Source organism: Mastigoproctus giganteus, chromosome 5, assembly GCF_048544385.1.
Source record: "Mastigoproctus giganteus isolate SK-2022 chromosome 5, ASM4854438v1, whole genome shotgun sequence".
NCBI classification, from domain to species: Eukaryota; Metazoa; Arthropoda; class Arachnida; order Uropygi; family Thelyphonidae; genus Mastigoproctus; species Mastigoproctus giganteus.
Genome location: NC_143579.1, coordinates 178,768,996 through 178,784,693, shown reverse-complemented (window position 1 = coordinate 178,784,693; position 15,698 = coordinate 178,768,996). Strand labels below are relative to the sequence as shown.

The window sequence follows — 15,698 nt, the reverse complement described above, 5'->3', positions numbered from 1 at the left end:
TCGTATATGTAGTACTTTACATTTGTCAATGTTAAACTTCATTTGCCACCTCTCAGCCCATCTGCTCAACCTTTCCAGATCCTGTTGCAGCAGCATAGCGTCAGTAGCATCCTTAACAACCCTGCCAACTTTGTATCATCTGCAAACTTGGACATTAAGCTTGATATACCATCATCAATACTATTTATAAATACAGAAAACAACAGTGGACCCAACACTGAACCCTGAGGGCTCCACTAATAACATTAGTCCACGATGAGCAGTGTCCATTAATTACCACTCTCTGTCTTCTGCCACTCAACCATCCCTTTATCCATAGCAACAATTTGCCACCAATGCCACACTGCTACAATTTGTGCACCAGTCTTCCATGTGCAACAGTATCAAAAGCCTTTCTAAGATCCAAATATATAATATCAAAGTTATTCCCTGCATCCAATTCTTTTGTGACTACATCATAGTATCCAATCAAATTGGTCAGGCAAGACTTTCCCTTAACAAAATCATGCTGTGTCTGAGCTATAACTGAATTCTTGTCCAGATGATCCTGCAGTGCTTCTTTAACCAGTGGTTCCATTAATTTTCCTGGAACAGAAGTTAAACTCACAGGTCTATAATTACTTGTGTCAGCCTTTGATTCTCCTTTGTGAATTGGGGTTACATTTGCACATCTCCAGTGTGTGGGTATCTCCCCTGAGTCCAAGGAAGCTCTCATAATTATGGCTAACGGATTGATTACTTCCTTTGCTGCCTCCTTTAATATAACTGGATAGATCCCATCCACCCCAGGTGCCTTCCTTGTATTTATCTTTAACAATTTCTCCTCCACTTTACTCTCAATTATTACAAGATCATCTAGCTCACTGCCAGTGTTTACTTCATCTATGGCATTCCCCTTCCTAAATAACTCCTCATGTGTGAATGTAGATGCAAAATATTGATTTAGTTTGTTAGCTACCTGAGCAGGATCATGAACAGTTGAACCATCAATATCAAGTGGACCAATCTGATTCATCCCCTTCCTTCTAGAGTTTACATAAGTAAAGAACTCCTTGCTGTTTTTCTTTCCATCCCTTGCCAAAGATTTCTCGTAATCTGCGTTCGCCTGCCTAACCTCCTTTGTAAATTGGTTACAGATCAACTTATATTTATCATAGGCTTCTGTGTCACATGTTAATTTATATGTATCCCATGCATTTTTCTTCTCTGCCATATGTGTCATTAGTTCATCTGACATCCATTTAGGCCTAAACCTTGAACAATATTTCTTAGTTGGTATGTAAAGCCTAGTAGCTTCCAAGATAAGTTCTTTGAATGCTTCCCATTTTGAGTTTGCTGTTGGTAACATCATCAGTTGTTCCCACTGTATAGAATTTAAATACTGTCTCAGACCATCGTAGTCGCCTTTACGAAAGCAATAACCCTTCCCTTTACCCCTGATGGTAGTTACCTCCTTGAGTAAATTCCACTTCAGCACACTGTGATCACTGCCGCCTAGTGGATCCTGTATCTGCAGATTCTTAATGCATGAAGAATCACTACTGATAATCAAATCAAGAGTATTGCTCCATCTAGTTGCCTCCTGAACATGCTGATTTAGAAAACAATCATCCAATAAATCCACAAAAGCCCTGCTAGTGTGCGAGTGACCAACCCACAAATTCCAGTCAATATCTGGGAAATTAAAATCTCCCATTATAAGACTCTCTGATTTACTGGCCCACTCTATTGCCCTGTACAGTTTCTTATTATACTCATCAGAGTCATTAGGCCTATAGCACACTCCTACTCTCAATTTTGATCTCCCAATGCTTTAGTCACACCAAACTGACTCGACACTGCACTGTCCAGCGATATCGACTGGATTCACTTCCTTGGATTTTATGTGTTTCTTAACTAATAGCATAACCCCTCCTCCCTTCCTATCCTGTCTATCCTTTCTGTAGATGTTGTACTCCCCAAATTCCAGTTCTGCATTACTTATATCTGTGTGACACCACGTCTCTGATATCCCAACAATATCCGCCTTTGATGCTTTGAGCAATACCTCAAATTCATCAAATTTATTTACCAAACTCCTAGCATTGGTGTACACGCAAGTATACATGCACCTGTTCTTTTTCTTAGCTACCCTAACACAACCCATGTGTTTACTTGTACTCCCAGCAGTCTCTGATGACTCCCAGCAGTCTCTGAAATATCCTGCATCTTATTTTTCAGGCTGCTGCTCATTCCAATAGAAGCAGTGCAAGAATCACTTTCACCTCTGCCAGTGGCTACTGTTAATCTATTAGTCCTTGTATCCCCCAAATCTAGCAGTTTTCCAACCCACCTAACACTGCCTCGATAGCATCAGCAAACATTCTTGCACCCTTTCTATTTAAGTGTATCCCATCTCTGTAGAAGCAGTCTCTCCTGTTAACAAGTAAAGACCAGGCTGAAAAAAAATTCTACCCCTTGAGCCGTACACAATTTTTCCAGGGCCGAATTGATCATCAGGGCTCTCATCATATACTCCCTCCTATCGTGTCTGGGCAGAATTGCAGACACTTTCAAATTCAACCCTAATTCACTGCTTTTTTTCAACAGTGACCTGTACTTGTTAAGTAATTCCGCCGGTCTCCTACTCTTAATATCATTAGTGCCAACGTGTACAACTATATCACCTTTTGTGCCCTTAAAAGATGATATCTGCTCTACGTCATCAACCTTTGCCCCTGGCAGACGTACCCTGGTCCTGTTCCACCTATCCTTTTTACAAAGCATGTTTCCCGTTTCCCTGACAATAGAGCCACCAACAACTACTAGTTCCTTTGGGACCAGCACATTCTGCCTTGGGGTTGCCACTGTGTTGTGTGATGCCCAAGAGCAAGCTCTGGCGTTGGTGTGGGCAGCTGAGAGCTTGATGGTCGTCTCAATTTAGACCCTTCGAGGGCATCCACCCTGTCCTTCAAGCTCTCATATAGGCCCATAACAACGCTGAGTTGTCGCCTGATTTCCTTACACTCCTTGCATCGCGCATATAAAAAGACATCTCCCATGGCAGTATCATGTCCCGTACCTGTCTGCTCCACAAACATCAAGCAAATAGTGCATTTTAAAAGGCTGTGATTCAGAGGGCAACTGCCCCTCTCAGTTCTCCCCTGAGCCATAGCACTTCCATTAGCTTGAGCCTTTTGCTTTGCTGCTCTGGTCTGAGTCATGATTATATTCTACAACTGTCTTTCCTCAGTTTGAATCTATGTCCCCTCAGGTTTGTAATGTGAGCAAGAGGAAGAATCTCATCAGCATTCAGCCTGCTCAATCCATTCAAGGTCTTATACACCTCAATCAAATTGCCTTGCAGGTGCCTTGTCTCCAGACACTGTAATTTGCAGAACTTAAGCCTTTCTTCATGAGAGCACCCCTTTGTTCCCTTAACTAGTCTTGTTGCCCTTCTCTGTTATCTTTCTAGCAACTGTACATCCTTCCTAAAATGAGGATGCCATACCTGTACACAGTACTCAAGGTGTGGCCAGACCATTGCCTTATGCAAGGGATTAATCACCTCCTCATCCCTGCTTGCAAAACTCCTATATATATCATTGACAAGACCCAATGACCTACTCTGGCAGCCTGGTCTGCACTGCTCAGAAAACTTCATATCTGACTGCACAATTACCCCCAGGTCTTTTTCATTTTCCACTACCCTTAGTGTAACACCACCCAGTTGGTACATTTCTCTGGGGTTACTGCTACTCATATGCAGTACTTTGCATTTGTCAATGTTAAACTTCAGTTGACACTTCTCAGCCCATCTACCCAACTTTTCCAGATCCTGTTGCGGCAGCATAATGTCATTACTGTTATTAACAATCCTGCCAACCTTTGTATCATCTGCAAAATTTGACATTAAGCTATATATACCTTCATCAATATCATTGATAAATATACAAAACAAAAATGGGCCCAACCCTGAGGGACATCACTAATAACATTAGTCCACATGGAGCAGTACCCATTGATTACCACTCTGTCTTCTCCCACTCAACCATCCTTTTATCCATTGTACCAACTTGCCCTTAATGCCATACTGCTACAATTTGTACAGTAGTCTTCCATGTGCAACAGTATCAAAAGCTTTCCTGAAATCCAAGTATATGATATCAAAATTATTTTTTGCATCCAGTACCTTTGGATGAAAAAAATAGTATCCAATCAAATTGGTCAGACAAGACTTCCCCTTGACAAACCCATGCTGTCTGCATTATTACGGCTGTCTTGTCTGGATGACCCTGCAATGCTTCTTTAACCAGCGACTCCATTATTTTCCTTGGAACAGAAGTCAAATTAACAGGTCTGTAATTACTTGTGTCACCCATTGATCCCCCTTTGTGAATTGGAGATACATTTGCACATCTCCAGTCCATGGAGACTTCCCCCTGAGCCCAATGATGCTCTCATAATTATGGCTAAGGGTTTGTTTACTTCCTTTGCCACCTCCTTTAATATAACTGGATAGATCCCGTCTACCCCAGGTGCTTTTCTTATGTTTAACTTCAACCATTTCTCCTCCCCTTCGCTCTCAGTTATTACAAAATCATTTAATCCCTGTTAGAGTTTGATAAACATCTGTCCCTCTCCTCCTTGAATAACTCCTCATGTGTGAATGTAGATACAAAATACTCATTTAGTTTGGCAGCTATCTGAGAATGATCATCTACCATCAGACCAGTGTTATCAAGTGGACCAATCTGATTCATCCCCTTCCTTTTAGCGTTTATATAAGTAAAGAAGTCTATGCTGTTTTTCTTTGCATCCTTTGCCAATGATTTTTCATAATCTTCCTTCACTTGCCTAACCTCCTTTGTGACTTGATTACAGACTAACTTGTATCTAGTCTGTCAAGTAGTAGTAGTAGTGGCATGTGATGCAAGAAAGCAAGTGTATGAGCTTATGCAGCATCAGCCAAAAAAAAAAAAAAAAAAAAAATCACACCATTCCCTCCAAATGCCTGTCCAGTTCCTCCTTAAATTTATTCAACCTATCAATTTCCACAACGACAGATGGAAGTTTGTTCCAGCAATTAACCACCCGCTGGCTAAAGGCAAATTTCCGCACATCTATTCTACATCTGTCCTTTCTTAATTTGAATTTATGCCCCCTTAGGTTCTTGAATTTTTCTTCAGAAAAATTCTACTTCATGAGTCCTAAGGGGTTCTACTTCATGAACCCCTTAGGTTCGTAATCTGAACAAGTGGAAGGATCCCATCAGAATTCAGCGTGCTGAACCCATTCAAGGCCTTATACACCTCAATCAGATCACCGCGCAGGTGCCTAGTCTCCAGCCACTGCAATTTGCAGAACTTAAGCCTCTCTTGATAAGAGGATCCCTTCATTCCCCTCACCAATCTTGTTGCCCTTCTCTGTACACGCTCAAGTAAATCTACATCCTTCCTAAAATGAGGCCTCCAGACCTGTACACAGTACTCAAGGCGTGGCCTGACCATTGCCTTATACAGAGGGATAATCACTTCCTTTTCCCTGCTAGCAAAATTCCTATATATCATTGACAAAACCCCATGACCTGCCCTGGCTGCCTGTCTGCATTGCTCAGAAAACTTCATATCTGACTGCACAATTACTCCCAGGTCTTTTTCATTTTCTACCACCTTAAGTGTAGTACCACACAGTTGGTACGTTTCTCTGGGATTACTTCTACCCATATGCAGTACTTTGCATTTGTCAAGGTTAAACTTCAGTTGCCACTTCTTAGCCCATCTGCCCAAATTATCTAGATCCTGTTGCAGTAGCACACTGCCATTACTGTCAACCTTTGTATCATCTGCAAACTTCGACATTAAGCCTGATATACCTTCATCAATATCATTGATAAATATACAAAACAACAGTGGACCTAACACCGAACGAACCCTGTGGGACACCACTAATAACATTAGTCCAAGAAGAGCAGCACCCATTGATTACCACCCTCTGTTTTCTCCCACTTAACCATCCTTTTATCCATTGTAGCAACTTACCCTTAATACCATTCTGCTCCAATTTGTACAATAGTCTTCCATGCACAACAGTGTCAAAAGCTTTCCTGAAATCCAAATATATGATATCAAAATTATTTTTTGCATCCAGTTCCTTTGTAACCACATCATAATATCCTATAAAATTTGTCAGACAAGACTTTCCCTTAACAAACCCATGCTGTGTCTGAATTATTGCTGCAGTCTTGTCTAGATGATCCTGCAATGCATCTTTAACCAGTGACTCCATTATTTTACCAGGAACAGAAGTTAAACTAACTGGTCTGTAATTACTCGTGTCACTCTTCGATCCCCCTTTGTGAAGTGTCGTCTTCTGTGTCGCCTGACAATTTATGTGCATCCCATGCATTTTTCTTCTCTGCCATGAGTCGCATTAGTTCATCTGACATCCATTTGGGCCTAAACTTAGAGCAGTATATCTTAGTTGGACAAAAAGCCTAGTAGCTTCCAAAATTACTTCCTTAAATGCTTCCTATTTAGAATTTGCTGTTGGTAACATCAACATTTGGTCCCACTGTATAGAACCTAAAAAATCTCTGAGACCAATGTAGTCACCTTTACAAAAGCAAAAACCCTTCCCTTTACCCCTGATTGTAGTTAAATCTTTAAATAAATCTCATATGAGTACACTGTGATCACTGCCACCTAGTGGTTCCTTTATCTGTAAATTCTTAATGCATGAATAATCACTGCTGATAATTAGATCAAGAGTGTTACTCCCTCTTGTTGCTTCTCTAACATGCTGCTACTGCTGCTGCTGTAGAAAACAATCATCCAATAAATTCACAAAAGCCTTGCTAGTGTACGAGTGACCAACCCATAAGTTCCAGTCTGTATCTGGAAAGTTAAAATCCCCCATTATAAGACACTATGATTTACTGGCCTAGTCTATTTTTCTGTATAATTGTTCATTGTCCTCATTAGAGTCATTAGGCTTATAACACACTCCTACTCTAATTTTTGCTTTCCCAATGCTTATGTCACACCAAACTGACAACATTGCACAGTCCATCTATGTCAACTGGATGCACTTCCTTAGATTTTGTTTCTTAACTAACAGCATAACCCTTCCTCCCTTCCTATCCTGTCTATCCATTCTGTACATGTTGTATTCCCCAAATTCCAATTCTGCATCCCTTATATCTGAATGGCACCACGTCTCTGATATCCCACGATATCCACCTTGGATGTCTTAACCAGCACTTCAAATTCATCAGATTTATTTACTATACTCCTAGCATTGGTGTTTTGTTTTTTTTGTTTTGGTTGGTTTTTAGGAGCATTAGCAACTAAGGCCATATTGCTCCAGGATATGCGGTGGTCATTCCTTGACCTTTCCACATCCTCCGTATTTGGTGGTGACGGGCTCGAACCCCGGTCTAATCAAGAAACGTGTGCTACGCACTGCTGCTCCTTCCCACCTGGCTACGGAGGCGCCTTAGCATTGGTGTACATGCACCTGTTCTTACTCTTAGTTACTCTAACACAGCCTATGTATTTACTTGTTCCACGATGATTCCCAGCAGCCCTCGAAATCCCCAGTATCTCACTTTCCAGGCTGCTGCTTATTCCAATAGAAGCAGTGCAAGAATCATTTCCACCTCTGCCTATGACTACTGTTAATCTATTAGTCTGTGAATCCCCCCAATCTAGCAGTTTTGCGACCCACCTAAAACTGCCTCGATAGCATCAGCAAATTTTCTTGCACCCCTTCTATTTAAGTGTATCCCATCCCTGTAGAAGCAATCTCTCCTGTTAACAAGCACAGACCACACTGAGAAAAATTCTACTTCATGAGTCCTGCACAGTCTCTCCAGGGGAGAATTGATTGACAAGGCTTTCATCGTATACTCCCTCCTATCATGTCTGGGCAGAATTGCAGACACTTTCAAATTTAACCCTAACTCATGACTTTATTTCAGCATTGACCTGTACTTGCTTAGTAAATCCGCAGATCTCCTACACTTAATGTCATTAGTGCCAACGTGCACAACGATATCACTTTTTGTGCCCTTAAAAGATATCTGCTCTACAACATCATCAACTTTTGCCCCTGGCAGACATACCCTAGTCCATCGTATGATATTCTTGAGAAATTAAAACGAACAGTAAAAACTTAATTGAAAACAATTCAAAAATTAATTAAAAATTCAAAACACAATTAAATAAAATTAATTTAAAAAATTTAAAAAAGTGCAACGTAAATTTTGAAAAATGATTTTCCTTCCTGAAGCAGACAGTGCTTTTCAACCGTATGTCATGATCACAGGAATAGAAATATGGAGTATGTGAGCTTGAATCTTAAATAGAGAGATTATTTGTTCTTGCACATGAGCGTGAAAGGTCGTGATTATTTGTCTTCGCACATGTGCACAAAAGACCACAAATCAGAGATTAGATATGGTGATGAACGTTAATAGAATTCTCATGTTATTTAATTTCAGTGGTTTCTGCAATTAATAGTCTTGTATAATTATGCTGGACACTATGTATTTTACCCTCGTTAAATAAAAATGTATGGTTTTCGTTAACAGCATGAAAGGCTATTTTCTGACACTGCTGCACAAGAAGCATGTACTGAGGATGCCTGCTGTTTTATGGGAATATGCAATGGAAATTGCGTAGATCCTTGGTAAGACGAGTTGCAATTACTGTAAGAAATGTTGTTTACCATGTCATTTATTTGTGTCATGAAAGAGGAAAGTACTGAGCGAGTGTTCAGTATAGCGTGTAATTTCCATATTGGTCTGGCCACAATCTTAAATTTGATATCTTTAAAGAATTTGTTAAGCTGCTTGTGCCACTGTTCAACATATGGGACAAAAATAAAGTATTTTTTGATGTTACTATTGTGGTTGGTGTATTTTTTGTATCCTATCCTTAGCTTTTGTATCCTATCCTATCCCTAATTCTTTTTATTGTAGTAAGGGTTTACCCCTGTTTACAAATCTGCTGGTTAATATCTCTATTTCTGAGTCTAAAGCAGATTCTGTCATTGAATATTTATATTCCTCGTGGTATGTAGTGCTGTTGGTCTGTTTTTTGAGGACAGAAAAGTGCTTGCTGTGACTTACTTTTGAGTTGTCCTGCATTTATTTACAGGACAAATAAATTTCTATTGCACCCTGTATGTAAACAACACAAAATTTCAAAAGAAACTGTATCTACAAAGAAAAATTTTCATACAATTCAATCTTTATTTTAATGTGTGTTTTTTTTTTTTTTTTTTTCAATTTTTTTTCAGAATGAAGAAATGTGAATTGGAAATTGGAAAAGAAAATTTGGCCCTTCATCAACAACTGACTTCCCTTCATAGTGGCATTGCCTTCTTATCACAGGCCGTCAAAGAAACAATTAAAGAAAGGCCATCCAATACAGCAGAACAAGACTCTCCGTGCAAGGTGTCATTTAGTGAATCTGATATGTTAGTGTACTCACCTAAAATAAATCTCTTGTCTTCCTTTTTAAATGGAAGTTGCATCACCAAAGATGACTATGATGTGAAACCTTGGAATAGTTTGTCAATCTCAAGTACACATTGGGAATCTTGTGAAGAAATGATGTGCTGGAAGTCTAACTGTTCCAAAAGTGGTGACTTAGACAGTGAAGACAGTGGAACATGTGTAAATTAAGTCAATTGACATAAACATTAAGTTTAGGATAAATATTTTAAACTGTGTATATAAGAACATAGGAGAATTTAAAACCAAGTTTTGTAGTCAATGAATGTTAAGAAAATATTACTTGAAGCACGTCATATACACTAAAAGAAATGGTAACTGGAACACCATGAAAGAGTGATCTAATTCTGACCAAAGTCCATGATAATATTAAGAGGGATTATAGGAATAAATGATTAAATTTTTAAATGATTACAATAAGTTTAATTTGTGATCCCCCACTGTTTCAGTACATGTGCTGATTGGCATGCATTTGGTTAAAGAGTTGTTGGATGTCATCTGGCTGTATGTAATTCTAGGACTGTTCCACTTGAGCTTTCAGTTGAGGGATTGAAATTGGAGGTATTGAATTTGAGGTAAAGTGCCTTCCTGTTTGAAACATCACATTATCCATATTTACAAAAAACAGGATAACCACTGAGTTTATGGTATTTTCAGAATAATAATGGGCTGTCATACTATCTTCCACAAATGTGAGTTGTTTTTTGTCATACCTGATGACTCTCAAAACAATTACACCAGGAGTTTGCAATGTTTCTTGACATTCATTCCATTACAAACACAAACAACTCTCATCACTAAACACTAATGAATGCTATTCCAGCTAACTTCCAGTCAACTAGTGCACAACACCACTGAAAATATTCATGATACTGAGGAGTAAGAGGCAAATAGTTCAATGGCACTTGGGATCATATCCCACTTTTAGCAAACAATTGTGAACTGTGCAAGGGGTCATGTAGGGCACAACAATACTCCTAATCTAGGCAAGAGTAGCTGAACTGTTTTCCAAAGGCTTATTGTCAGGTATGCTAGTCCTGCCTTTTTGGTGCTTCTGCAAACATGTGCTTTCCTCTTCCCATTTTTCCCAGTGTTGATTAACTGTAGACACCTCTTGTCTAATTCATTCAGCAGTGCCACTGAATGACATTCCACCCCCTTATAGGCCAACTATCCATCCTCTCTCAAAGTCCTTACAATAAAGTTTAATCAATTATTGTATTTCTAGTTTACATAAAAAATAATTTTTTTATGTAAAAAACAGTAATTGCCACTTGAGAATTTGTTCAAAAAAAGATATCTCTATGAATACGGAGTTATATCTCTATTAATTGTTTTATAATTCCTCTTAATATTGTTGTAGTTTCCATTTACTTCAGTGTATATTTAAATCAAAACAGGAGAAAATATTCTGTCATGAATGCTTTCCATATCTACAGAAGCAGCTTGTAAAATGGCAGAGAATAATTTAAAAGTGTTCTTCCAGCCTAAGTATAAATTATGTTCTTCAATTATGTATATTCTCTCAAGAAAAGTCAGCAAATCAGTAACTATATACATAATTTTTTTATAGTCAATAAACATTCAATAAGTGAAAAAACTATTTTGCACTTATTGTTAGTAATTTTTAAATAAAGGATAAGTGTGTTAACAATTATAGCTCCTAACCAGGAATTAAAGAAAAATTGGATATTAAGTTAACTGGTAATAAACAACCATTTTCTTTTGAATGAATAGAATTTGAATAAATAGAAAAAATGCCCAATAACACAGTGTCTTAAGTAGCATAGGAAAAGTGTTCAATGACACAGTACCAACAAGCACAATATTTTTAATCTGAGCAGGAGTAGCTGATCTGTTCACAAAGGCACCCAATCTATAGGTATCCACTACATAACAACTGAACCACTGAATTACTGCTGTTTGTAATAGTGGTGAAAACTTTGAATACATAAGTTTATGAAAAAATGTATATTATTACATCAACAAGATTTATTTTATTTTATTTTATAAAACTAGAGAATTTGGCAGTTCTTTGGGAATAACTCTGGTTGAGTTCTTTCCAAAAAATTCCAAATGAGAAGAGCTGCAAAGCTCTTCTCAGCTGGATTCAAATAGTAGTCATCTTTCCTTCACTTGAGTCTGATGAAAAGATTCTACAAGGAATCTATAAATTTCACCAGATGTGTAGGAATTTTGTATTGGAGTAAGAATAAGAATATACAGGAATGAACTCTATTGCAATTTCTCTAAGCAAATATTTAGCACAATAAATTCTAATTAAAAATAATTCAGTTGTATATTAGTGTTTCTTCCTTTCAACGATAAATCTTAAAGAAATGCCATGATAATGTTCTTCTCATAATACATCAGTATTTTAAGTTAGGTGTTTTTTGTTTAGCCATGAAAACAAAAAAAAATACATATGCAGAGTATACCACTAAGTAAAGAAACCATGAAATCATTACAACATACTGTGTGAAATAGATCCGACTCATAAGAGATGCGATGGAGTCTACTATATCTGAACACTGCTGGTTGGTCAATATCTGGACACCGCTGTTGGTATTGCATAATACAATCTAATCTGTAATTTCAAAAGGTAATGTCAACATGTAATGCAGATGTGTCATAATAAATGTACAAGGTGATATTTATATAATGCCAGTTGCAATTTATTAAAAGTGAATAACATTTTATTAGCTACCAAGAATGGTAGTAGCTCTAACATGGCTTTTCAATGATGATTCATAATGTTCAACTCTTCTTGATCTCTTCTTTCATTAATATTACTGAGTAAACGTTGAAGAAAAGAATTAAATTCTCTGCGTAGATAATTACCATTTTCTTCGATGTTGGTTTGTACCCACATGATTCGCGAAAAGAGATTTGCTGCAAGAAAGGGAGAGAGAATGTTTATCTCAGAAGATACTCCACTTTATAAATGCATATGCACAGAGTGAACTATCCATACAGTAAAATCGAAAAGATCATAAATTTTAAATTATATATCAGAGAGCTCTTTGTAAGGGGATTCTTTAAAAATGTCCTGGAATATAGATTTAAAATATATATATATATATATATATATATATATACACACACATATAGTATGACATTAGAAATAACTCAGTTATAACATCACAATTAAGTCAGTTAAGAAAAATCTCCATATAAATTGTATCATCTTACTTTGGTTACAATATCATTTCAAAATTGCTTACCCTGGCTGTAATGTAAAGCTTTCTGGTGAACTGATTAATGATATGCACATATTTGTCATATAAGTTGTACCCCATTTTTAATAGTCATCTCTCACATTTCATATAGTGATGTATGACAGTAAAATCTGCATTAAGATTCACTCTCTACTTTTTTTAATTCAATTATTTCTACTTTCTTTTGTTATTTGTTATTTGGTTTTTTTAGGGGCATTAGCAACTAAGGCCATATTGCTCTGGAGATATGCGGTGGTCATCCCCTGACCTTTCCACATCCTCTGTATTTGGTGGTCACGGGCTCGAACCCCGGTCTAATCAATAAGCGTGCACTACACACTGCTGCTCCTGCCCACCTGGCTATGGAGGTGCCACTCTTTCTTTTAAAAGTTTACATTGTGATGTTATACTAAACAGTGGTCATACTAACTGCAATTGAATACGATAACCATACGTGACCAAAACTTTATTAAAATAAATGAAAATAAAGAGGATAAAATTTATTGTAAAAATAAAACACACTGACAACTGTAGAGTTAAAAGTGATAAAATATACATGGAATATTACAAATCATAGCTCATGGCATGTGTTATTCTCCACACATGCATGGAGACTGTAACTGTCAAAGGAACGTGCCAGGCTGAACCCTTCATCCATTCCAAGGATTACAGTTTCAAAGAGGGGATGACTGTAGATTCTCCCCTCTCTCTCTATTGATGGTATTATGTTCCAAAGAACAAATCCACAAGCTCTTAAGCCATTTCCGGTGCCAATATCTACGTGAACAATCAGCAATGACCTGGAGAAAATCAGCATTGCCTTGAGAAATTTGATGGTTCTCCTCCCAGAAGTGCTCAGCCACAGCATATTTCCCAGTCTGTTGCTCTAGTATGTTCTCCCATACAATCTTTAAACCTATATTCTGTCTCTCCAACATAATGCTCCCCACAAACTGGACATTTGATCTCATATACAATTCCACTTGTACCCTTGAGAGGTACAGGATCTTTTACCTTTGACATGACCATGTGCAATCTCTGCCCCAGTAGCTACACACAGCATGTCTGACAAGTCCATAATATAGGTTTAAAGATTGTATGGGTAAAGATTGTAAAGAAAATACTTGTTATATGATTTCAATACTTGTCAGACATGCAGTAGCAGTGGGTGAGAATGCCTCATCCCAACCAAGAATTACAGTCCCAAAGGGGAGGGGGTGAATGTAGACCTCCCTTTCTCTGTTTATGGTATTATGTTTTGAAGGACAAATTTGTAAGCTCTCGAGCCATTTCTGGTGCTAAGACCTATGCAAATCATCAACAATGATGACATTGCCTAGAGAAATTTAATGGTTCTCCTCCCAGAAGTGCTCAGCCACAGCAGATTTCTCATAGTCTGCAGTCTCTATTGCTGTAGTATGTTCCCCCACATGATCTTTAAACCCACATTCTGTGTCTCCAATGTAATATTCTCCACAATCCTTTGGACTAATGTTATCACTGGATAACATTAGTCCATGAAGAGCAGTACCCATTGATGACCACTCTCTGTCTTGTTCCACTTAACCATCCCTTTATCCATAGCAGTAACTTGCCCTTAATGTCACATTGCTCCAGTTTGTACAGCAGTTTTTTATTTTCAACTGTATCAAAAGCCTTCCTGAAATCTAAGTATATGATTTCAAAATTATTTTTAGCATCCAGTTCCCTGGTCACAGCATCATAAAACCTATCAGATTGGTTAGACATGGCAAACTCTTGCCAAATCCATGCTGTAATTGCAGTATAATTGCATGCTTGTGCAGTTGATCCTGCATTACTTTAACCAGTGATTCCATTATTTTCGCTGGAACAGATGTTAAGCAAACAGGTCTGTAATTACTCATGTCGCTTTTTTTATTTCCCTTTATAAATTGGGGATATATCGCACTTCTCCAATCCATAGGGACCTCCCCTGAATCCAAGGATGCTCTCATAATTATAGCTAAGGGTTTGCTTACCTCCTTTGCTGTCTTCCTTAACATAATTGGATAGATTCCATACACCCTAAGTGCCTTTTTTATGTCCATCTTCAACAATTTCTCCTCTACTTTCCTTTCAGTTATCACAAAGTCATTTAGCTCCTCATTAGAGTTTGATGAACTTCTGGCATCCCTTTCCTTAAAAAATTCCTCATGTGTGAATATAGATACAAAATACCTATTCAACTGCAACTTGAGCAGGATCAACAGTTAATCCATAGTAGTCCAATGTGATTCAACCCCTTCCTTCTACTGTTGATATAAGCATAGAAGTCTGCTGTTTTTCTTTGCATTTTTTTCCAGATCCCTCATAAAAAGCCTTAGCTTGCCTAAACACCTTTATGACTTGATTACAGGCTAATTAATATCTACCATAGGCGTCTGTATCACCTGATAATTTATATGCATCCCATACACCTTTCTTTTCTGCCATGTGCCTCAATAGTTCATCTGACAGTGTTTCAGGAGCTGCCAGTAGAGCTCACCAGTGAAATGTTAGTCCATGCACACCAGGGGTTCTAGTTCTTGTCAGAAAAACATGCCCATTATACAACGACTGCATGTTTTGCTAGCAAAACATACTCATGTTAAGCAACAACTGTCACCTGCCTAGATAGTGGGCACCATGCATGATGGTTCCATGGACTTGTGTTCCTTGCACCACACACAAAGGTATCCATCAGCATGTTGCACCAAATATTTCGGCTTATCCGACCAGCACCTTCATTTCTAGTCCTCCAATGTCCAACCAGCGTGTTGTTGACACTGCAGCATTCACAGCAGTGAAGAGAGGGTGTCTCTTGGGTCATCTACTACAGAACTCCATATGTCTGAGTGTGTGAGATATTGTCATTTAAGATATTGTAACAATAAGTTATAAAGAAAAGTAAAAAGGGACAAAAGAAATAAAGAAACTGTTTACTTCTGGTTTTTATTTTTTAAGACTTCACTTCAGTCTCT

General features: G+C 38.0%; 2 protein-coding genes across 3 annotated transcripts in view; one reads left to right on the top strand and one right to left on the bottom strand.

Annotated features, from left to right (window-relative positions):
• sprt (PDZ domain-containing protein sprite) overlaps positions 1-9,670 on the top strand; it is an 83,308-nt gene extending 73,638 nt beyond the window's left edge. The window contains exon 6 of the mRNA XM_090374723.1: positions 9,283-9,670. Coding sequence (XP_090230849.1) covers positions 9,283-9,670 — 388 coding nt within the window. The remainder of the gene's footprint in view (positions 1-9,282) is intronic.
• A 2,480-nt stretch (positions 9,671-12,150) lies between these two features.
• LOC150085875 (intraflagellar transport protein 22 homolog) overlaps positions 12,151-15,698 on the bottom strand; it is a 100,141-nt gene continuing 96,593 nt past the window's right edge. For both annotated transcript variants that reach the window (XM_090373551.1, XM_090373553.1), the window contains one exon: positions 12,151-12,391. In XM_090373551.1, the coding sequence (XP_090229677.1) occupies positions 12,237-12,391 (155 nt within the window). In that variant the 3' untranslated portion in view covers positions 12,151-12,236. The remainder of the gene's footprint in view (positions 12,392-15,698) is intronic.